Source organism: Strix uralensis, chromosome 2 (assembly GCF_047716275.1).
Source record: "Strix uralensis isolate ZFMK-TIS-50842 chromosome 2, bStrUra1, whole genome shotgun sequence".
In the NCBI taxonomy this organism is placed as follows: domain Eukaryota; kingdom Metazoa; phylum Chordata; class Aves; order Strigiformes; family Strigidae; genus Strix; species Strix uralensis.
The window spans coordinates 92279115-92303074 of NC_133973.1; the positions used below are offsets into that span (position 1 = coordinate 92279115).

The 23960-nt window shown below is 40.2% G+C and overlaps 1 protein-coding gene across 8 annotated transcripts in view; it reads left to right on the top strand.

The window, feature by feature from the left end:
• The window catches only part of KLF12 (KLF transcription factor 12), a 248268-nt gene that overhangs the window by 135494 nt on the left and 88814 nt on the right, over nucleotides 1-23960 (top strand). For all 8 annotated transcript variants that reach the window (XM_074859505.1, XM_074859510.1, XM_074859511.1 and 5 more), the window contains one exon: nucleotides 16409-16952. In XM_074859505.1, coding sequence (XP_074715606.1) covers nucleotides 16409-16952 — 544 coding nt within the window. The remainder of the gene's footprint in view (nucleotides 1-16408; nucleotides 16953-23960) is intronic.

The following is a 23960-nucleotide window of genomic DNA, read 5'->3' on the forward strand; positions in this document are numbered from 1 at the left end:
TATTCCTCCATGTAGCACAGCCACTGTAGTTAGTCTTTGGGCTAATACAGCTGGCTTTGTAAAGTCCAAGTGATGACCTTTCAGTATGATTGTTAACTTACTTTAAACTTAGTAAAATTGCAGTATCTGTGACAGTAAAATATAACTGTTATTTTCCTTCCGTATAAGAACAACTTGCTTTTTGAAAGGGAGGGAAGGGAAGAAAATGGTGATAAAGATTGTCATTACATTCCAGGATAATAATGCAATAAAGCTCTCAATTGTATCCTATGCGGGCACTAGATTAGTTAGTAGTTGAATCTAAATTGCTGTCTAAGCTGTAGAGTCACTGGGTTTGATGTTAAACAGAGTCCTCAGAAATGCTTAGTGCACTTGAGGAATAGGCCCTTGTATATCAAAGTTCTTGTTACCATGTAATATGATGAAGTACCTCATCTGTCTCTGAAGACCACCTGGGTTTCTATTAACTGTGAGTCATTCTATTAAAATCTTGTAATGGGATTATAAACAGTCTTTTCACAGCACTGTTGTCTTGTTAAATGATGTCCATGTCAGCTAGTGGCTTGGACACCTAGTCCATACGCAAGTGTGAATCTGAATTTCTTTTTCTCCTAATTCTCTACACAGCAAAATAAATGGGCATTTAGCCTGATCTGTTCATGAAGTGGAACATCAGTAGGGATTTTGGTGCCAGAATTCAGAACTGACATCCTTAAATCTTCTGTTTGACCACAAAAATTCGGAGGAATGTAATTTATTTTTTTTTAATAATACATTACATTTCTTAGGGCCTAAAATCTTGTTTATGTGTATGTGGTCCTTTTAAAAGGTAGAGCAGCTCGGTGATGTGTGCATCTAATCAGGATTAGGAAGAGAGGTGATCTATATATCTCCTGTTGAGGGTAGCTGACCCTGGCAGTTGAGATGTCAAAACTTTTACTGCTCAGACTCAGACTCTGCTTTAGATGCCCTGAAACCTTTTATTTTAAAATAGAGAAATAGCAGGTAATGTTCCTGCCCTCTTTTTTACCTAGAAGCATGGATCACTTAACCACTAATGATGTGAAAGACCTGGGTTCAGTTTGCACCAGTGCCTGAAGAGATTAAAATCTGTCTCCCGCACTTGCGAGGAGAGCTCTATTTATGAGGCTTTTTATGGTTTATGAGGTACAGTTATGAAGCTGTTCTGAGATGAGATCCTTCTGATGCATCCTTTTCAAACTGGTCTGCTTTACAAGTTTTAAGATTTACAGCACAGGAAGAGAGAGAGAGAATATTTTTGTCATAGTTTACTTGCTAGGCAAATTTTCAAGAGTGGTGTTCTCAACAGGATTTTTCTCTTAACTGGACATGTATTACCAGACAGGTAGTTCATGACATCTTGATTCTGTGAGAGACAGATGATTTTAGCATCTAATTCCTGCTGTGCGCTATTTGCAGTCTACCCACATGCTACATCTGGCACACAGGCCAGAGGTTGCTGACAGCTGTGCTAGAGGAAGGCAGGCTCGCACCATCTCACATGTTGTTTACAAAATACCCTTCATTGATTTCATCCAGTGATTATCTAAAAATAACATGAGACCAGATCTCAAGTGTCCCTCCTCAATGTCTACTCATTGAGGAATAGTCATTATTTTCCTATAAGATGTGAAGCAAAGGTTTGTGTGAGACTCAGGTCTCCCAACTGCACCTTCCTTGTTTTCAGAAGGGACTTCAGGGCTGTAGAAGAGGACCCCAGTGCTGGAGTCTGGTGGCAGGCACCATCAGGACAGGCAGTGGGATGTTCTGCTGCTCTGAGAGACCACTTACTTGCTAAGTTAGGTGGGCTTCTATTCAGTGTGATGGGTTTTATTTGTTGGGGACATTTTTTTTTTTGTACAGAGTTAAATGCTTAACTCTCTATAGTCTATAATTAATGAGGGCATAAGAAAACCTTCCTTGTCAGAATTTTCCATACCTGCTCATTTTTGTAGCTGCTTCAACCTTTCTTTGGAAGACTGGCCTGTTCACAGTTGGAGGTGCAAGTGGTAGACCCATTGTTCTTTGCTGGTGTGGCAGTTACTGTGACATTTATTGCTTGCAAAATACACACAAGATGAGCTCCTTGACATGACCAATGTATCTGTAAAGATGAGAAATATCTGGCAAACTTGCCCATGTGTAATGGGTTGCAAATCATGGACTAAACAAGCTGTTGAAGCAGCAAGGGGAGTACTGCAAAAGGGTGTTATATAGGCTATCCGAGCATGATTTTTATTTATACTATCATTATGCCTCTAGAATATTTTTTGGCAGGTGAGGGAGTGGTTGGCTCTGTACCAACCAAGAAGGGTAATTTCTGTTGTGACATGAGGATACCATAGGGTGAACATTTAGAGCTGGTCCAGAGGAGGGCCGCAAAAATGATCAGAGGGCTGGAACACCTCTCCTATGAAGAAAGACTAAGAGGGTTAGAGTTACTCAGCCTGGAGAAGAGAAGGATCCAGGGAGACCTTACAGCAGCCTTTCAGTACTTAAACAGGGCTTATAAGAAGGATGGAGAAACACTTTTTACCAAGGCCTGTAGTGGCAGCACAAGGGGCAATGGTTTTAAACCAAAAGAGCATAGATTTAGAGTGGACATAAGAAATGTTTTAGGATGAGTATGGTGAGACTCTGGAACAGGTTGTCCAGAGAACCTGTGGATGCCCCATCATTTCAGGCATTCAAGGTCAGGTTGGACAGGCCTTTGAGCAACCTGATCTAGTGAAAGATGTCCCTGCCCACAGCAGGGGGGTGGCCTAGATGATCTTTGAAGGTCCCTTCAATCCAAACCATTCTATGATTTTAAATGGAGCAAAAGGGGGTACCTGAGCTGATCAGCACACTTACGCTGTGGCTTTGCCCCAGGTAACGCCACAGAGGAACCGTGGCCCTATCTGCTCAGGTGTTGCTCTGTGTCAGAAGCTGTCTTCTGTATTGCTTGAATGTAGAAGCCTTGAATTACTGAAGCAAACTTGTGAGACACCAAGCCATTTATGAAGCAGCTGCACTTTACAGCTTTTAGTTTTCTCACGTTAGATTTTCATGGCTGTAACATGCAATTATGTATATATTAAAGCTAGAGATACTCTTCTTAATTCAGGGGAAAAAAACCCCCTATACCTAAGTGTGAATTCTCCTGTTTAATTTGTAATATAGTAAGAGTTGTCAGTACTAATTAGTGCTGTAAAATATCTTAAACATAAGACCCACGTGTCAACAAATGGTGTCTGTATCTTAGGAGAAGCAGAAACTTGAGTATGTCTACTCAGGGATGTATCTGATGTGCTTATCTTCATTTGGTTGTGCATGGTTAACAATGGTTAGTGGAAAAATAGAACCATTCAATTTATACTCCTTTTAAAGTTACCTCAGGCACCCCTCCTGAATTAAATCAACACATTGGTTTTACATCTAACTTGAGGCTTCCTTCTGAGTCAGAGCAGCAGAGCAGCACACATGTAGGGATCGACTTGGCCCTAAACCGCGGTGCTCCTTGAAGTAGGAGTAAGGAAGTAGCAGTAAGTATTTGGAAATGCTCAGGAGCTTTGGATCCTTCACATAAGCTTTGACTGTTGAGTAGGGCGAATCCATGTGTCTCTGTATGCATCTAAAAATGCAACAATAAATTCTCAGTCAATGGGCACACAGTTAAGGACTTTATTTCTTTGACTGTAAACAATAATTTTGACTCAAATATGGGGAGTGATTTCAGTGATGTGGCAAAGCATCAGCTCCATAACCAGTACCAGGTGTTATGTCCTGTTGCATCTAACATGGGTATGTGTGACAGCACTTACCCTAACATCACTGTTGTGATGTTACACAACATCATGCAGCAGGCAGTCTGTTTATTTCTGGATGAAAATGAAATAAAGCATTACAGAACCTTTTTACCAGTACAAAATATGAAGTTTTTTCTTCAGGCTCCTCTGTGCTTGCAAGAGGTGCTTGTGTGCGTCTTTTGCTGGGGTTTGCATCAGTCACGGCTGCCGGCGTCGTCATCTTGTGCCCTCAGAGGTGTGCTGGCATACACCAGCTGCTGCCAGTACCTCCCTGTGAGGGTGCCAGAGCCCGTCCCCCCAGCTCTGTGCCATCTTCCGTACTCCGGGAGGTCTCAGATGGCACCATGTGCCTATGCCTGGGCATCCGAATTGAGCCCAAATCATTTGTCTTAGAGAAAGAGCCGAGGGTAAACTTTGTACAAAATGTTGTTTTGTTAACAAAGGAAAGGGGTGGGGAGGAGGCAGGGAAAGGGGATTTAGGTCAACCAAAACTTTTGGGAACTGATTTCAATTTCACTGACTTGTTATAATAAGTAAAGAAATAACAAAAAGATCAGAAAATAACTGATGTGTGTTCTTTGACTGCCTAAATATTATAAATGGGTCAGTGTGCATCACTAATGATGGTTCATTTTAACAATTGCTCCCACCCCCCTTTTTTTTAAAAAATAGAAACTTATAAAGAGTTTGAAGATAAAATAAAGCTTTTCATTCTGTTGAAAAATAATTGGTGGACCAAAATAAAAGGGTTCTTTTCTCCTTTTCCATTTCTTCCACTTTTTCTCTCGACAAGTGGGAGAAAGAGTTTGTGCCTTGTTGCCCCTGTCACCAGGGGGAGCATATAAGAAGTTTCCATTAAATTAAAGTATGTATGTCTTAAGGGGATTCAAGAGAATTGTTTTACCTACAGTTTAGCTTCAGGTGTCTAATCTGGTATTTTGTATGTATTACTTGTCAAAAAACAACAATTTTGACTCATAACAGAATTTAATTTTAGGGACTGTCATATATTCTGAAGTTGATACAAGTTTAGGAAGTGTAAACTTACTAAACTGCTGTTACGAACACCTTCTTTGAAAATTGGTGTTTCTTCTGTTTAAAAACAATTAGTCCTCTGGAACAAACTTAGAGTGATGTCATCCATAACTAATAACACAGTGATCATATTAGTCTTGTATTGCTTTGTTCTGAGAAAAACAAGTAAATACCCAGTTTCTTCTGCTGTATAATAAAAATCACTGTGATACTGTTAGCTATTAAAAAAATAATCAGTTTGAGTTCATCTTAGTTCAGTTGCTGGGATACATATTGATTTTAAGATTAAAGGTATAAAGAAATAAGAATATGAGTGTGTACAGTTGTCTGAGATTTCAGATGTGATAGTTTCAAATTATGAAAGTTGTTACACTCTGCAGGCTCTACTTTAGAGCAGGAAAATTATTGTGAATAATGATAGATTTTGTTCTATGCTATTTATGTTAAGTACCTTTAAAAATCAGAAAGAATAAAATAACACAAATAGGACTTCATGGTTAGAATGCATTTAATTTTTTATTGAATGTTATATTGTTTTAGCTCTAATGTTGTAACTCTAAACTTTGATATTGTAGTACTGGAAAAACTTTTGAGATTCTCCCTCTACATTTTTCCTTCTGTAAAGTGGAAGTAGTCTGTATTGTCCCCATCTAAAGGAGATTTCCGAAGACTAATCAGTTTGCAATAATCAGTAAGTGGCTATTATTGCCATAGGATAGTAACTGAAACAAGGAAGTCTTCACAGTCAGCTCGAGAGTATTGCATTAATTGGTCAGTACCTGAATGTCTGTTGGTCCATGTGACAATAGGTTGTCCATCTCATAATCCATATCCTATTTTATTTAGCCTTTAACTGTAATTTTTATTATATAAAGACTCAGAGAAGGTTCACAGAGAGAGTTAGGTTTTTATTCTTGGTTTTTTCTTCTGTAACAGTAAGTACTGTGACAAACCAGGGCAGTGAGTTGAATCAAAATCCATTCCAGAGGCATTAAAAACTAATTTTCCAAATATACATATTCATAGTTTATATAAGAGCACATTCAGTTTGGAGGGAAGAAAGCCATCCCAATTCTCCCTTCCCAAAAGCTGTGTTAAAAGAACATTAGTAAGCCAGAACGATGAAGCAATCTGCCTTTGGGCAGTGTAAGGAGGAGGACTGTCTGCTAACTTTGATCAGACCCTGTAGCAGGCAGTTACTGCAATACGCACTTCTCGTCTTCATTTTTTGTGGAGGGGTGTTGTGGAGGGACGGGATGTTTTGCCAGCGGGTTTCAGGAATATCTGCTGACAGCAGAGGAGTGGTGAACCTCAGCGGCTTCAGGTCCCATGCCAGGCACTGGCAGGGCATTTTGCTTTACTTGGCACAAACCCTTTTGTCTGGTTGCCCCAAGCTTGACCTGTCTCCTCTCCTTCAGGCTGGGATGCTCTTCCTCATATCCAGCCAAGCCCTGCAGCCTTCCCAGCCCACCCCACCACCCAGGGAGATGGGCACCATTTCCTTCTCACCCTCATCTTAATCTTATAATCCTCCCAGTTGCATCTGAGGTGACATTAGGTGACCTAATGGCTTGCTTAGGATTTTAAATGTCTGATTTTCTTAATTCACAGACTCACCTTGTGTGACCCCTTTGAGCCCTGGTCTCTTTGCTGATGATATCCCAGCCTTCCCAGCCAGGACTTAACTATCAGTTTCCTCTCTCAGACAGCCCCAGACCCAATCTCTGCATTTTGTCTGCCTCTGTAGGGCTTTTTTTCCAGCCATTGTTATGCTTCTCCTCCCAAATTTGGCTCTTTTCCTCCTTCGAGGTCAGCTGATGTCCTCCTCAGTGCCACCCGGTCCCAGAGGAAGGGAGGCAGTGTGAAGCAGGAGGACAAGTTTGAGGGGGTTAGAGGCAAGCTTATTGCACCCAGTTTAACGAGCCTGGGGTAGAGCCACCTGCACTCAGAGGATGAGAGGTCTCAGCTGTACAAATTCAGGTTGTGGACCATCGGTACCAGTAAATGGTACTGGGCATGTTTGTTTTACTAGGACCGGCAGCCAGTTGAGGTGGGTGGTCCTGGAAGTCTGTTGAAGGAACAGACACTCGAAAGTGCTAGTTTTAGTAAAAACTTCTTCAATTTTTTTTCTCTCTGAGGTGAACCTTTCTCCCCTCTCCCCCCCAAACCACTGAAAGGCTTAATTTCAGACAAATCCAACTATAGTTAGTTCTGCTCAAAATATTTATTATAGTAAAGAAAAGTGTGTCGAAATTGAGATGCAGTCTCAGTTGAGAGGTCAGAATAGCAAAATGAACCTAAACTTCTGCTTGAAGGACAGTAAACAAAAGAAGGAGGTTCATTTGGGAAAATGAATCCTTCTGGTGGAAAGTAAGATGAACGTGTAGAGAGAGACAGAGAGAAGCCCAGTTGCAGTGTATGGGTAGCATTAGATGTGAGTTTCAGGCTTGGCATCTCCACCACCACTGCTGATGTATTTATTGGCTAGCTGGGGAATTATTGATGCCTTGTGTAAAATGTTACCATAGTTTATGGGTATCTTCATACCACAGAGGACATTCAATGAAGACTGAGTAATGAGAAGTAATTAAAAAGAATTAACTGCTCAGTCTTTTATGCCTTTCTCACATCAGCTGTATTTACCGGGTGCAGAGTCCTCTTGCAGTACCTGGCACTGGTTGCCCAAGGAGGAATGACTTGGAATTCCAAGATCAGTTTGGGAGTGCTGAGCTCCAAGGCCGGTGGGAACATGGTCAAGCTTTGCCTGGAGCTGGGCAACACCTTGCAGGTGGTTAAAAGTTATAAATAATAGTTTCGTGCATTATTTGTCATAGTCATTTTTTTCTAATACATTTATGAATATTCTGTGATAAAGTGCAGAATAGGAAAATATTTACCAAATCTTTGCATCAAAATTTTGGTTTTGAAAGATCTTGCAGATCTCCAGCAAATTGTTGGCTGCAATCATTGTTTTTCAGTGCAAGTTGGTCTGTGTGGAAATATTGGCTACTTCCATGTTAGATAAAAATAAATCTTAGAATATAATTTGAATATTTTCACCTAGAAATGTGAATGCTGCTGAGTATTTTTTTGCAAAATTACTTTCACTAAGCCTTGTTAATTTGGTGGACCTCTCTATCAGCAAACCTGCTTGGTAGGTACTTGTAGAAAGTTACTGATATATTCCATGTCAGGATACGTAACTACTCCTGATTGACAGAACCAAATGCATTAAAAAATCCCAATGTATGTGTAGTGCAATTTTTCTTACTATTTTCTAATGTAAACATCAATGTTTCAAATTTATTAACTCAAGTTTTTGATAAACTGAATGGAAAGATTCTGATTTAAAATTGGACTAGAGAAAATAATGAATGAAGGGAAGTCAAAAGGGGGAAGAACTACTCCAAAAACATGAGAGAAAACCTTCTGAGGAGAGCTGCTAAGTGGATGTGTGAAATTCTTGTCTGGGATTTCATAAACTAACAGTTTTTTAAATCCCCAAAATAATTCTGAAATGGAGGCAATAAAAATTTTTTAATGGTATTTTACCTCTGCTTTACAATTATTTAGGGATCTGCATTTGTTCAGAAACAACTCTCAAATCTAAAATGGATTAGGACAAGGAATACAAGTATATTACCAGTATTCTTTATATGTTTAAGCAAGTAATATTGCAAGCAACGTCTTACCATACTGTTCCACACCTTTGTTAGAGTTGTTTTGCTTCAACAGTTGTGTCAAAGTGATGGCCATAAATTAGTTTCTTTCAACAGATTATTCATTTGATAGAGCATTCTAGTAACACTGCTCAAATATAAATAATACATCTGTGCTGAACAGCTAGTTTTCTGAATGTGTTAATGATTTAGGGATTGAGGGGGTAGGTTTTGTTGCTTTAAAAAAAAATCACTGCAGGCCCACGTAGAGTTTAAGATACTGAGAATTCGGCCTCATGTTCAAGAAATGTATCATTTTAACATTTAATAGGCCAGATTGTAGGGCTGATTAGTTTATTGTTCTGTAATCACTCCTTACATGCCATTGGAGAAACCCTCTGGTAAACCTGTCAGTTTTGGGACAGGAGAGTTAAATGCCAAGTAACCTTAATACTTACTCTGTCTTTGCAAATGTTTTATTTAAAAATAAGTCATTTCACACTAGACGTATTTGTGTTCATTGTTAAACGTGTTTAAAAATTAATGCTGTTTGCATAGGGATCTCCTTTAATTTTGAAACACATTTCCCCAGTTGTACTTTGAGCTGTTACTAAAGATTGCAGCCCATGGTACTTTTTTATTGTTGAAGTAGTTGTGGAATAACACTGTAGTGTGACTGTTCAGGAAAAGTTAAAAGATAATTTTTACAGCCTTGGAGCTTCAATTTTGCTTGTCTATTTATGAATGGTTATTTTGAATTTGGTCTCCCCAGCTCTTAGTTAATTCTCTTATTTTTGGGCATCTTATGAGGTTCTACACATTTAACCACACTGTTAACAAAGGCCACCTGCGCCTCATAGCATGTGCTGAGTTTCTTTTGCCTCTTCAGACTCACAGAGACCAGAAATTTTATTTTTAGGCCTTGAGGGTTGGAAACATCCACTTTGAAATCAAACATCCAAGTGTTATGCAGAGATAACGATACATTAAGTGAATCGCGAGTACTTTAAAGTGGATATCTCTCAGTCTCTCCTGTTGAATCGATTCCAATTTGTTTAAATGCATTTTCATTGAACCTCTTTTTATTTTAATAATTCCTGGACTCAACCCTCTGTCTTTCTTGGTGCCAACTGGTGCTTTTTAGAAAAGCTTCAGTGGGAGTTGTTGTAACAGACTCTGACTCAACCTTACTTGGGAGTGCTGTCTCTTGGAGATCTCTTTTCTTTCTTGGAACACAAATTTAACCTTGACCCTGAACAACTATTTCTTGAAATTTTCTTCTGATAGTAAGCCACTTTTTAATTTATGCTTCCAGAAAAAAAAAGCAGAAAGATCCAGCTGTCTTGCATTTTACTCTCTTCTTCAGCGTGACCTCCTGCATTTGTCCAATGCATCTGAGCTGAGTGGTTCTGTCAGCCTGGGAAGGCCTGCAGCAGCAGCCTCAAGCAAAAAGGCACAAATGCTTGTTCACTTGGTGCTTTTGCATTTGGAAACAAATTATTAAGTATTTTGTTCGGTTTTAGTTTTCAGCTGTCTACGTGTTCGCCCTTCTGATTTTATACAGCTGTCTGTCACCACTATACTGATGCATCCCTCATGTACAGATTAATAATGATAGCCGCATCTGAAAGTGAGCATAGTTGAGTCTTAGATGTGTGTCTTCTTTTCAGGCGAACAGCAGTGTTTCAAGTAGAGGTTGTTTAGTTCATTTTTTTCCAGGTCATATTACTTCTTTTTCTTAAGAGTATTTTGTTGCTTTGGTTGAAATGGAGATTTTCAGGCAGAAGAGTGTGACTGTTGTGAATGTAATTTCTCGTGATGGGAAGGTGTTTTCAAAAACATCTCTTCCCGTAATTTAAAAGAGAGTTCACTCCTGGATGAGCAAGATAAACCAAAAAAGACTGAGTAAAGCTCTGGATACTTAAATCATAACTTACAGGGCTCTTTGAAGTGCTCCAGCTGCTCCTTACCCAAGCTAGCTGTGTGCCAACCTTGCATACTCTGCAAGTGCCTAGCTGGGGCATGACAGGACAGATACAGGCGGATATGCTTCATGGCAAGCACCTACAGAACTGCAGTTTTGGGGAAATGAGCTTTCTACCCTTATCTGCAGGAAAGGTTAGGAGAATGCTCCATTTTAATTGGAAAAAAGAAATTGTATACCAAAGATTAACATACCATATCCTAAACCCAATCTATCTGCACTTCTCGTGGAATTAGTTGTAAACACATCTGTGTGCTATGCAGAAGCAAAATTACTTTTGCTAGAGCAAGTGCTTTTTTGTCATTTCAAACCTAGCATGTGTTTCTTTTGCTGTGAAGTGTTAGAAAATATGTAGCCTGCAGAATATTCCTGTTTTTTTAGATTTCACCCTCCAAGCGTGATGATCAGAGCTGAAAGCTGCACTAGCAAGGCACAGTTGTGCAGTGCCTGCCCAGAAGACTGTGTGCCTGCGCCACCGAGCCTCGGCGTTTTGGTATGGCAGTGGCAACGACATGGTTAAAATTGTGGATAGCTCTTCAGAAGGCTTTTCTCATCTCACTCTCTTTTAACTCTGACAAAACAAAATCATCCTGCCTGAAATTTCTCCTGCCAGAGCAGAATGAGGTGGGGCAGCATAATGACAACCAAGAAGGGGTTTTGTGTGATTTGACTGAAGAGTTAAATGCTTAGCAATTTATTTTTTAACTTCCTGTCCTCAAAGCCGGCTTATTTTATAAATGCTAAATTTAGTCTGTTCAATTTCCGTCATCAAGGACAGCTTTTTTGGTATGCTTTCTTACAAATTGTTTGACCTTGGGAGATTGCTGCCAGAAAGGAAGAACACTTTAAAAGCTGACAACTGATGGCTGGAGGTTTGTAAACTCTGTTGTGCGGGCGCAATAAAACTCCACAAAGGCATAAAGACTGACTGAAGCTTAGTACCCTGTGAAGTTGATGAACTGCAAGGCATCAGGATGAGTTGCTGAAAACAAAATGATCTTTGCTTTTTCACTGGTTTTAACCTCAGCTGTGTGGAAACTGAATTCTTCATGGCCTGGTCATGGATGGGAGACAACGCTGGTACACAGAGAAGATTGCCATGAATAGAGTAAGAGTGTGGAAAGGGGCTCTTGGAAAATTTCCTCCCAAGTAAGCTAAGAGGAAGTGGAGTTCAGGGGACTGGAAAGAAGATGAAGTAGAACTGTGCAGGAAAGGATGGCCATCCAGCACATAAGACATTATCAGACATAACTTCACCATCCTTTGCTCAGGGTCTTCTGGCTAGTTGCGTAGCTGACTGGTGGTTTTTCCGTAATGGTTGGGGAAGAGGGCAGTAAGGAATGCTTTTTTACACAGCCAAAAAAAGCTTTGTGAATAGGGAAATCATGTGTTATGTTCCTGGAGGTGTTTATTAATGACAAGCTAATGAAAGAGAGCACTGCAGAGAATACTGGTGTACTGCTTTAAAGGGCAGGCACAAAAAGCATGAGCCAAGAGCACTGACTAATAGAGGCTGCAGCTTTTCTAGCAGCAAGCCATCTTAACCTGCCTTCCAGTTCTGTTTCAGCCTAGATTTGAGTGGATGGTGAACGGCCTAAGGATGTGACAGCGGTGTTGCAGAGAGAGGCATTGCTGAGATTTGCCTCCAAGTCCCAGCTGGAGGCAGGGCTGAGGCTGTCCCTCTCCTTTGTACCAGTGAGATGAAGGGAGTGGTATGGAGCTCTACCCTTTCATTCTGTATTTCCATGGTCTGGGCTGCATCCAAGGCAGCCCACTGCATTAGAGGGACCTTAGGCTGAACCCTTTCTAACCCACCAGATATTCTGGAAGCTGCCAAACTCTCAACAACAGAGTTCAGACCCCTAAAACCAAAATGAAGTTTGCAAGACCAACATAGACACTTTAGGGAGCCACATGGGGAAAACCTGTTTCAGATGCCCAAACTAGCGATTAGCTGAACCCACACCACCACAAGAAGCCCAGTTCACTAGATGAGGATAGGAAGGCAGAAATAGAGAGACAGAAGAAGAAAACACACAACCATTTATTTTTCATCCAGTTGACTTTACGAGCTGACAGAATGGCTGAATATCCTAGCCATAGTGTTATGATCTTCTCAATTAGAAAATATGTAGTTCCGTTAAGTAAAACTAACAGCAACACTCATCATCTAGGGAAATGAACAGTTAATTCTCAGTTAATAACGTTTTGGCGAGATGCTAAGAAATAGTGAGCTGAGAAGTCAGCCATCCGTTTTGGCTTCATTGCTACTCTTCGTCCCGTAGTTCCTAATTCTGGAATAGTCGTCATTGTTGAGAAAGGTTTGCTTATAACATCAATTTTCAGAAAATGATGATAATCTTCAAAGTTTTTATTCAGATACAGTTTAAACAGAGCTTTAGCAGTTTAGATAAAATCTGAGATCATGGAGAAACATCTATACCGCTTGTAGGTCACTGTAAGGGAGCATGTGTTGGGGTAGATCTCTTCATTCACCACCACCAGAAAAAAAATAACATCTGTTTACAATTTTTATCTTAAGCATGGGATGTACAATCCTGTTTTGATAAGGATCCTGCTGTCTTTTGTAATGTCGACTGACATCAGTCACAGCCTGATTTTACCGAAGAAGGGGCATTCTTAGTCTTAGAGTTTTTGACAGGAGAAGGAGGTCATTGAAGGGCATATCAGTTTTCATCCTGTTTGGAGAAATTCATGAAGAGACTGTAAAGGTTTTTAGTTTACTTTCACTCCTGAAGACTGAAATAATAATATCAACTGTATTACCACAGTACATAGAGACTGCATGGCACCTCCAGCAGCTCTGGACAAGAAGAGAGTACCTACTGAAAGGTAGATGCAATATAAGGAATGTATAGTACAGAACTAGATGCAGAAGAGCTATTAAAAGAGAAGGTGATTTGTATGATAGACTGCAGTTATGTGATACTTTTTTCCTTTTATTTAAAATTCCTGAAAGACTTGGTGTAATTACTGTAGTAAAACAAAGGCCTGTTCTTAGCACAGACTAGAACAATCTGTAAGTCATGACCTGTGCTTTGTCTCAAAGACAACTGACTCTATCCATGGAACAAGTACTTTGTGTGGCATCAGCAACATAAGGGTTTGAGGTTCTTCCTTACTCGTCCTGTAAGGGACCTGATGCTCCTTGCTGCAAAGGCAGGTGGGACTTTGGGGCAGACTGCTCTCGGTTTGGTGATGGACTGCTTTCAAGGTCCGTGTGGATCCCTTGTGTCCAGTCTCAGAAATATCCCCAAAGTCGGGAGCAGTCTGACATGTGTATACACCAGGTACTTTGAGTCCCTGGTGCCCTTGGAGCACTTCAGGGTGCTCTGAAGAGCAACGGAGCACAGCAGTAGCAGGGTAATTCATCTCACAGAGTAACAAGCTGTGCTGCTGAGGCTGGCAGCATTAGGTCAACTTGAAATCTGCCTCTGGCACCCAGGGGAAGCCTGGAAGTATGTCGACATGTAGGATTTCCTCCATGGCACATTTATTTGCCCTGTGGAGGGAGCTGGTGATTTTACTGCTTCTGGATGACCCTTGCCCAGCCATGTGCACTGCCTTGTACATCAGTTGATCCCATTTATCCCCACTTCTCTCAAACATTTAAGATAGAAGATGTTGCCTTTGGCCTTATGAAGATTTGGGCATAGCCTGTGCAGGGTGTCCCTCTCTGCTTGCCTTCTCTCTACCACCAATCTGTTTAGTTCAGCAGAACCAGTCTGTCTGCCTACAGCATATGTAAGACTTGTCAAGATTTGGCAAATGAACTACTTGTGCCAGTATGTTTATGGCTTTGTCTTTATTGTAGCACATATGGTATGCCTAATGCGGAATCTCATTACTGACAATATCCAGGGTAAGGTGTTTCAGAGGAAGTTACCAGGAATTATCACCGGGGATTTACAGGCTGTTTTGCCTTCTTGAGGAAGAGGTTTTCGTAACCTTGTTACTCATGGCTGGTTATGCACTTTGAAAAGTAACCTGTTCTTTACTCTGTTTTCTTTTTTAGCAGAACTTCCTGTTGTCTTTATAAGGGGATTTTTTTGCTTTTGTTATTTGTATTACAGCAGAACAGCAGGGTCCTGGGGCTGGATGAATTGAGGTCCCTTTGTTTTAAGTTGATTTGTATATGAATAGAGGAAGAGACTTGCTGTTCCATAGATGTTCTTGCTTTCAAATTGTGGAGAATGTCAGATCCAAGAACGAGTTTAAATCAGCTGAATAGATGGGATCTACTAGAAAATCTCATCTTTCAGCACTCCAGGGATAATATCCACTTAGGCTGTTGTTACTACAATTTTTAATATTAGTGCTTCTATTTTCCTTCTGCAATAGAACTCCATTCTGTAATGAAATTTGGCTTTGACTCAAAACCAGGAGGCTTCTCCATAAAAATATTTAACATAGTTGCTTATAAAAATCCCAAAGTGAAATCATAGCTTGCTTGATTGTTAGCTTATTTAGAGTAGACGAACTAAAATATTTGTGGCTTAAATATTTCTGACTTAATATTTTTAGATACTTAGTAAATACTATAATCTGGAGAATGCATTTAGAGTTGCTTAGGTACCATAAAAAGATTGCTTGTTAGATCTGTATATGGAATAATTGCTTTGGGTCAAGTGAGATTTGAAGTAGCTTGGCAAATGTTTTTTATTGAGGCTGGTTTTCCATACTACAGCACATAACAGCATGTGTGTGCCTGTAGAGAAGCTCTGTTGCGGTGCAGTGCCATGGAGACTCTTAGCTGAGGAGCTGAGAGCTGTGCTTTGTCTTACTACGAGGTTATCAATGGGCATTTCCTTCCTTGCTCTGCCTATCAAAAATTACTTGAGAAAACATTTTTAAAGAGTAGTTATTAATGATGTACTGTCAAAAAGGAAAGATACATCAAATGAGCTTCTCCAGGGATCTGTCTTTGGCCTAGTATTATTCAAAAATTCTATTAACCTCCTTAATGATGGAAATAAGGAATAAAACTATAAAAGTAGCAGATGGCACCAGTCTAGAATAAATTTTGACCAACCAGCTTTGAAAAAGTTGGTCTAAACCATAAAATTATTTTATGAAGTCAGGAAAATTATTCTTAATTAGTATGGAAAAATAAAAAAAATTATAACCATGGGGAAGGCTATCTAACATGCTATTCATAGTAACAAATCGCTGTAGCTATTGCTGCCTCTAACAGGGCAACTGTACAAATGTGGGGCTCTGTACTGACCTGTAAGTTTATTATCAGTAACCCTGCAGAATGCAGAAAGTCAGACATTGAACTAAAGGACTTTGTTTAGCGTAGGGCACTGCCTTCTGAAAAGCAGTATGGACAAAACTGCAAAGATAGCTGCAAAGAGCAAGCAACAGTGCTAAGGCTTGTTCTTTTAAAGATGACTTTTGGCAGAAAGAAGAAGCAAGGTCTGCCTAGTCTGGAAGAAGGTAGACAAGTAGGGGGAAATTACAGTCTTCAAGCATCCAGAAAACTGTTTGAAAAATGGTGTCCAGTTTTTCTTCATGTTCGCTGGAGATGACACAAGAGAGTAGTGCCATAGCTTAAAGTTAGATGTTGGGAAGAACTGTCCTGTCAATATAGTGGTTACCTGCAGAGATATTAATTTTTTTGTCACTGATGACTGTGTAGTGCAAAGAAACAGGGTGATTTTGTACAGTTAATCCTGTCACCTTCTAAGAAATGGGAGTAGAATTTTAATATTCTGTTCAAACTGAACATGTCTGTGCTTTCTAGCATGATTTGTCCTTTAAAATTATGAGCTGACACAAGAAAAGGAAACAAATCCTGTGGCTTTCATGACCAAGTTATGTGATACACGTTAGCAATAGGGTGTGCAAGTCATCTTTAGCCCCATATCTAACTATGTCCCTTTGTCCTTCCTCAACAGTCTCCAAACGTCCACAACTACCCAGATATGGAAGCTGTACCCTTGTTACTAAACAACATGAAGGCAGACCCCGTGGAGGATTCATTATCTACAGACCATTTCCAAACACAGACTGAACCAGTGGACTTGTCAATAAACAAAGCCAGGTCATCTCCTACAGCAGCTTCATCTTCACCGGTTTCCATGACAGCATCAGCCTCCTCTCCTTCTTCTACTTCTACTTCTTCTTCTTCTAGTCGGCCAGCTTCATCACCCACAGTAATAACATCGGTATCCTCAGCGGCATCTGTACCGTCAGTATTAACTCCAGGTCCTCTTGTGGCCTCTGCATCTGGTGTTGGAGGCCAGCAGTTTTTGCACATTATCCATCCAGTACCACCTTCAAGCCCCATGAACTTGCAGTCCAACAAAATGAGTCACGTGCACCGTATCCCTGTGGTGGTACAGTCGGTACCTGTTGTCTATACAGCTGTGAGATCACCTGGGAATATGAACAACACTATAGTAGTCCCACTGTTGGAGGATGGGAGAAGCCACGTCAAAGGTAAGGTGGAACCAGTTTTGTGCATCTGTGGCATCTCTAAAACTGCTCTCATATGAGGAAAATGTAACAACATTATAAAGCTATTAGTTTCCAAACTTACCGTGTCGTTTGCTGAAAAGACACGTAACTTGCAGTATCGGGAAGAAACTTTAAAAGTCTTATCCCAGATGCTCTTTTAAATAAATAAATATTTTTATAAAGATTGAGGTCAGCAGTGGTGTTAGATGCTCAGACAACTTGTGGCAAGTTTTGTCCTGAGAAGAGTAAATAAATCCTCCTCAGAAGCTGAAGAAGCTGAAGAAGTAGGAATAGTATGGAATAGTGACAATATATAAAACACCATAGATGAACATGGAAATCACTCAGCAGGTGATACAGATTTGGCAAGGGAATGAATGTCGCAGAGATTGTTTCCATGCAAAGAGAGAGCAATTGTTGGACTGTAGGAACGTGTGAAGAAAAGGCTTTTGGACCAAAGAGTGGTAGCAGATGCAGAGAGGTTGATTTTATTAAGCTCAAGGAGTGGCAGTGCAATACTTTGAATTAGGTTTCTTCTTCCAGATTAAACAGCAGAGGGGAAGGAAGCTACGCAGAGTGTGTATGTTGGGAATGAGTTTTGCAGACACAGGACCTGAGAGGCACGTGGAGGTGTGAAGGGAGGAAGAAAGCACATGCCAGAAAGACAGATACGCTCTTGGAGAGGTGTCCAAAGAACACAGAAAGGGAAGTTGGAGAGCATGAAAAAATGAGAACATAACAGTTACTGAGGGAACAAAAACTTGTTAGAGATGGTGACATGATGGGTGGAGGGAGAAAAGAGAAAACAGATGTGCCCAGATACTTTGAAAAGCATAGCTTTATAAAAAAGGCATTAGTGACAGAGATAGGAACATGAGGAAAGGAGTAAGAGAGACTCATTTCAAGGTTCATCACATGTGAGTGAATAAAGTATGGCTAATTCTTCCCTGAAATGAGGTATTGCTTGAGGCAGAAAGGGAGGGTACTGACAGATAACCTTACTTTAGGGCTTACGAGACTACAGGGCATTTAGTAATACATCTTATAACATCTCTTGTGTACCTAATTACATAATGAACAGGTCTCTACAACTATAAGACCTTTTTTCTTCAACTCATGTCTGGTTTTGATATAGTGGCAACTGTGTATTATTGTACATGACTATAGTGATGGGTCATTCTGATGTTTAGTAGCATTCTGTTGTCCATAAATCTGGTTCTCCTCCTGTTCCCTCAGTTACCCGAGTGTGGACTGTGCCCTCTCAACAGGCTTGGGCATAGGAAACAAGCTCACAGCTGATCTGGGTTTTGTTTTAAGCCTCAGAATGACAGTTTAAGAAGTTTTATTGCACTCCATACAGTGATGTAATTTTAGGACTTTGTGCCATTATGTCAAGCAATGATGAATGAAAACAGAACTTTTCCCCGTGTTGTTTGGGGAAAAAAGAACAAGGAAAGTTTTAGTCTGTATTTTGCTGTTGGAGCTTTTGAGCCACACCTGACCTTGAGCTCATCCAGAATTTTTCCCATTTGTTTTCTTTTCAGAGGTGCTAGTTGGCTCTGGTAAGAGTCTCCTCTATAGGAAGCTCCTCCTGATCTTGTAAAACTGGAACTTCGCTACCCCAGTTTCATCAACAAAATTCCAGAATTTAACGTGCCATAGGGATTTCAGCCTGTGAGCTCCGGGCCTCCTGAGCTGCCCTGACAGTATTGCCTTTGTGCTATTATTGGCAGAGATCATTAACCAGCCCTTAATGTACAGCTAAAGAAAAAGAAGGGATTAAGTGTTCTTTAATTTGTTTTTTTTCCTCATCAGTTGTACCCATTTTGCTATCGCTAATTCTTTTGATATAAATGTTCAGGTTAATTTGAATAAATACAACAGAAGAATAATGGGCAACGATCCACTCTAGGTAGTCACCTTTTGTCAGCTTTTGCTGGAGTGTGTTTTTCTTTTTTTAATGTAAAACAATGTAAATAATAAAATGCAATTATACTGCACAAATTAACTCATATATGCGCAGACTAATTTCCCTTCAGTGGTCAGCTCTCACGCTGAAAGCAGAAAATAAATGTACACAGATGCTAACAGGACATTGCTGTCAAATTTAATTGGTTGCTAATTTACCAGCTGAAGGAAAAATGCATGTTGAGAATCATCTAGAGTCACAACTTTCAACTTTTACATGAATGTTGATCATTTTCAGAAACAAAAAAAAATACACACACTGAAACAAAGTCAATCCACAGATAGTATAAGCAGCATTTGTCTCATAATCTGTGTTGTTGCAGCTTTGGTGCTAAATCAGAGCCCATACTGATGATCCAGGGGTTTGGTTGGGAAGCGCTTTAAGTTATATTTTACATTAACCTGTGTCCAAGTCCTTTTCACTCGAATGAGATTTAGGCACTTTCCTGAACAGAGATACTTTCAGTGCTAAAATTACTGAAAATTACATCAGACTTAAGTTCAGACTTCTGTTTTTCTAGATACAGGTACTTAGGGTAAAAATGCAAGAAAAGGGATGCAGAGAAAGGTTTTTTCCTTGTTATTCCCAGTTTTATTTTCCTCATGCTGAATTTTCCTCTTCTTTCCAGGTTTGACTAGAACCACTGCATTTTTAATTTTATTGCAAAACCTTCTCAGGCCACTACCATCCTTCTAATCCTGCCTCCAGGCATTTTGCTCAGGTGACTTTCTGCTTCCCCTGATGCTTCCCAGTCCACCTTCCTCTCTCTCAGATAAAATTGTCCTCCTGGCAGCTGCTTTTCTAGGCAGTTCAAGCAAATACTTCCTTCTTCATGTTCTATTGAATTCTCTCTTTCCTCCAGCACAAGAAATCACTACCTCCTCTACCGTTTCCCCCTCTTTTTCTATTTTTCCACTTTTTCTAGTCCTTCCCATCTTACTGACTGTTCTTTGAGTGCCAGTTTATTTTCTTCCTCCTTCGCTGTTAATATTTCTAACCCGTACTGTCATCTTCTCTTCTGCCACTGTGCATCCTTCTCTGTGGCATCATTCATCCTGGTGTTCTGTGTCACACCTTCCTTCAGGAGTGTCTCAGATCTCCTTTTCTGCCTGTGCTGCTTGTTTCTGCTCTCTGTCCTGCCTCCTCTTTCCCTTTTTTTTTACTTGCAAGGTTTTCCATTAAACCAAACCCTTTCTGCAGCATTGAAAACCGGATGGGTTTGCAGAGAATTAGCTCTTGTATATATGAGCTGCCGGCAGCATCCTGCCAGGTCCTGTACAACATGCTACACCCCAAGGGGGGCAACAAGATCTGGGGGTATCATGCAATAAAAGCACCCTTCTACCACACTGATGCTTTTTGCAGGAAAAAAACCTCTCAGTTCACCTAGTGTAAATCAAAATCAGGATCGAAGGATTTTTAGGAATTCATTAACAACACATAATTAGAATGTAATCAGTGGCGATATGTTCTGTATCAGTAATAAAACACTAGGCATTTACAAAATCTTACTAAATTCCTACAAATTTCTATCACTGTTCTGTAATCCCACAATACTCACATATGTGTGTACACACATGCAGTTATATGCAACTCCCCTGCTGACTGTGGACCTTCCTCTCCTGACAAGCTAAGTTGCCCCCTACAACCTAATCCTTGCGTTATTTCATTTGCGCGAAGTGTAGTAATGTGTTAGGGGTGTTGGGGCACGGAGCCGATGAGAGTCAGGCTCAAGTCCCTGTGGGCACCGTGGGTCCAGGCTGCACCCTCTGCCACCCCCCTACAACGTGGCAAAGAGACAAAGTTCACTTCCTTCAGTGGTCACCACTGTTGTTTTGTCATCCAAAGCCTTAAAAAGCGCTTGGAGATTTTTCTTCTGAGTGAAGTAGGTGGCGACCACTAGACATTATTATACATTAAAGTATTCCAGAGCAATAAAATCCCATGAAAAACTCTTTCCTCACCTTTTTTTCCTCCCTTTTCCGCAATGGGGAGGATTGCTAAAAGGTGTAATTAGAGGCACAGCAGGTAGCAGCACCTATAGATAAGGTTGCCTGATGGTTTCCCTTAAAACCCTGTCTTCAGCTGCTCAGAGTCTGTCTATGTGTTAACCTTTAGGCTAACATTTTCCATGCTGTATGTCTGCCTCAGGCTATTTCTTTTTTCTTTTTTTCTTTCTTTTTGAGGAAAGTTTCAAGAAAAAACTATTCCAGTCTTCCTGAGATGAGTGTAGAGAAAAAAATGTAGCATTTTCCATGTTGCAAAATTCATTCCAGCTTTTTTTTTAGTGAAAATCTCTAGAACCTCTGTTGTTTTGTTCCATGAACCTCAAGTTTGGTTTGGACCACTGTCCTTTTTTTTGTCTTTATAAGCACTTGTAGAAACCAAGCCAAGTTTGGAGATCTGAAAAAATTACGAGTCCCCTAAAGGGTAAAGTGAAAAAAATTGTAGCTGGTAAAGGCAAGGATGAGGTTGGGAGGGGCTCGGTGGTGGGGAGAGGGACAGGATGGAAGGGGTGGGGGAGAAAAGGAGAGGTGGTGAGATGGCTATGGATGTGTGCACGTGATCAGGAGGAAAAGTGGGCAAGGGCTGGAGACAGAGGAAGGGGGAGGAAGCAAAAGGAGGATAGAAAAGAGGTCTGGACAGAGTGAAGGGGAACAAGGCGAGGTTCGGATAGATGGGAGGGGCCCGCCGTGACAGCAAGATGTTCCCCTATAAACTCTAGTCCTATTACCTCGAGTCTTTCCATTGCTTTGCTTTTAGAAGATATCCATGAATACTACTGTCAAATCATGTCCCTCTAGCAGCAGGTTTTGCCAAAGATATCCTTAAAAATTGTTTTCTGTAGTTCAGAAGAGTTACTCCATTCATTGAAGAGCCTTTTAGAAGCTCCCCGCTGATGGTGGTGCACCAAGGACCTGTGCAACTTCAATATTTCTTGGGTTTCGGGTTACAAGTTTCTGGGTTCTTATGGGTTTTAAAGTTTTCAGAAGACACAACCACTTGCAAAATCCAGTGGTCAGAACATTATAAGTTTAAATTTGCCAACTGAACTTCATCTATTTCCTGTGTACGTAAACATCCATAATGACATTGTCATGGACTGTTTTTATGTTACTATGGCTCTGTATAGACCTAGCAGAAATACACAGATTGTGTCTTTTCGCATTTTACACATGCCATATTCCTCGCTGTGGGGACATTAATAAGTAGTAAATGCAGTACCTTTTGCTATGGATTTTTCTGCAACTTGTAACAGGTAATACCACTAGATTACATTACCCACTGCTGTGGATTTTTTTAAAGTACAGACTGTTATTTCTGCCTGCTGTAGTTTATTCCACAAAAGTAAACCCAATTTGTAGTACAAAGCTAGAAATTTAGACAGCCATTCCATATGTTTAAAGGTCAGATTATATGGTCTGTTTGTATAAATTATGCTATGGAAGAGACTCTTAATTAAAACCAGTAGTGTTGCCCTTTTTATTTCATTTGAAGTGATTATCCTTTCTACATTTTAGTAGATGGTTATTTTGGATTTGAGATGCATTAAGGCAGAGAGTTTCTACTTTAGCTGTAATTTTTTTGTTATGCGCAAAAATCTTACGCGGCTGTACGTATTCCAACCTGTCCACCTCCACCCTCCAGCCCCCCAGAATGTTGAATCTCTCTCCCCCTATTTGCTTGGTTCATCTGGAAGAAATACTAGTGGTTCTTGGAAAGGAGAAGCAGGTTGGCAATGGCTAGCCAGGAAGAGAAGCAGGCAGAGGAGAGGTTTTGCATTCAGGGCGGGACCTGTGTTACTGGAGATGGTGCATATATTTAAGAACTAGAGTAAATAGTAATTCTTGCCAGAATGGAGAGTTAAAACACAGGTTACAAGATATGCTGTGGTATTTGAAATTGAGAAAGAGGTTGCCTGAAGACAAAGTAGCTGTGGTTAAATATGGGGAGTCCCATAAACAGTCTTCTACTTAAATCTCCAGAGAAGTCATATGTCTGGTGACTCGCTAGTGACGTGGTTAGGTTTTACCACTGTAGAAGCACATGCTCTTCTAAGATTTGTCAACAGTGAATTTAACATCATGTATGTTTTTAACAAGGAACAGGTTTGGGGAAGCAAATGAGGTGGTGTGTATTCAACTTTATTTGTGAAGGCCCAGCATAAGGAGGATGAGGAAGTCCATTGTGACATATCCTGAGTCCCTGCACCTTTTGGAAGCTGTTAATTCCTTGTCTTTCATGCCAAGAGTGCTTCTGGTCCTTCAGCTCTTTACTCTCACCAGGGCTGAGCTTTGATCTAGTTGCTTTTATCCCACAAATTTGGATCCAGCAGAAACACATGCATAAAATTTCTCATGTATTTTATCCCTGTCTTGGATTTTACTGTGCCTTGGACCAACCTGCTGGAAACTTTTTGGTGTCTAAAATATCTCTAGACTGTTGCAGTGTGTAGGTTGCAAACTGTTACCATTTTGTAGTGGCTCTGCAATATTTTATTTAATATTAAATATATTCTGTCCTTATTTTTTTCCCTGTTTACTTCTGGTGATAGAGTATTTGTATATGGGATGCTCAGTGAGATATAAATCTCAGTAGTCTTAGTAGTTTGTTTTTTCTGTAGATGAGGTCTTGTGGCATTCAATAGCTTAGAAAGAGAAAGTGTCCTTTGCTTAAAAAATGGTATTGTATGTTTATGTATACTACTCAATGACAGAGATGCTTAAATATGTGCATATATTACATCCATGCAATCACTCTCACCTCTGCATTTCTCCACACAGCTATTCTTTTATAGCTTTATGGCAAATTATTTGACTGGTGAAATGATTTTAAATATTGCCTTTGATTGGATCATAGCAATTAATATTCTCTGGTAGATTAGTTACACTGTGCGTTCAGTGCCAATTCCCATTCTCTGTGAACTATAGCTATGCTGGGTGCAGTTAACTGCTCTAGCCATATAGTCCCATAAAATCTCAATAAAATCTTAAAACTGTGGAGTATGGGTAATCTTGCTA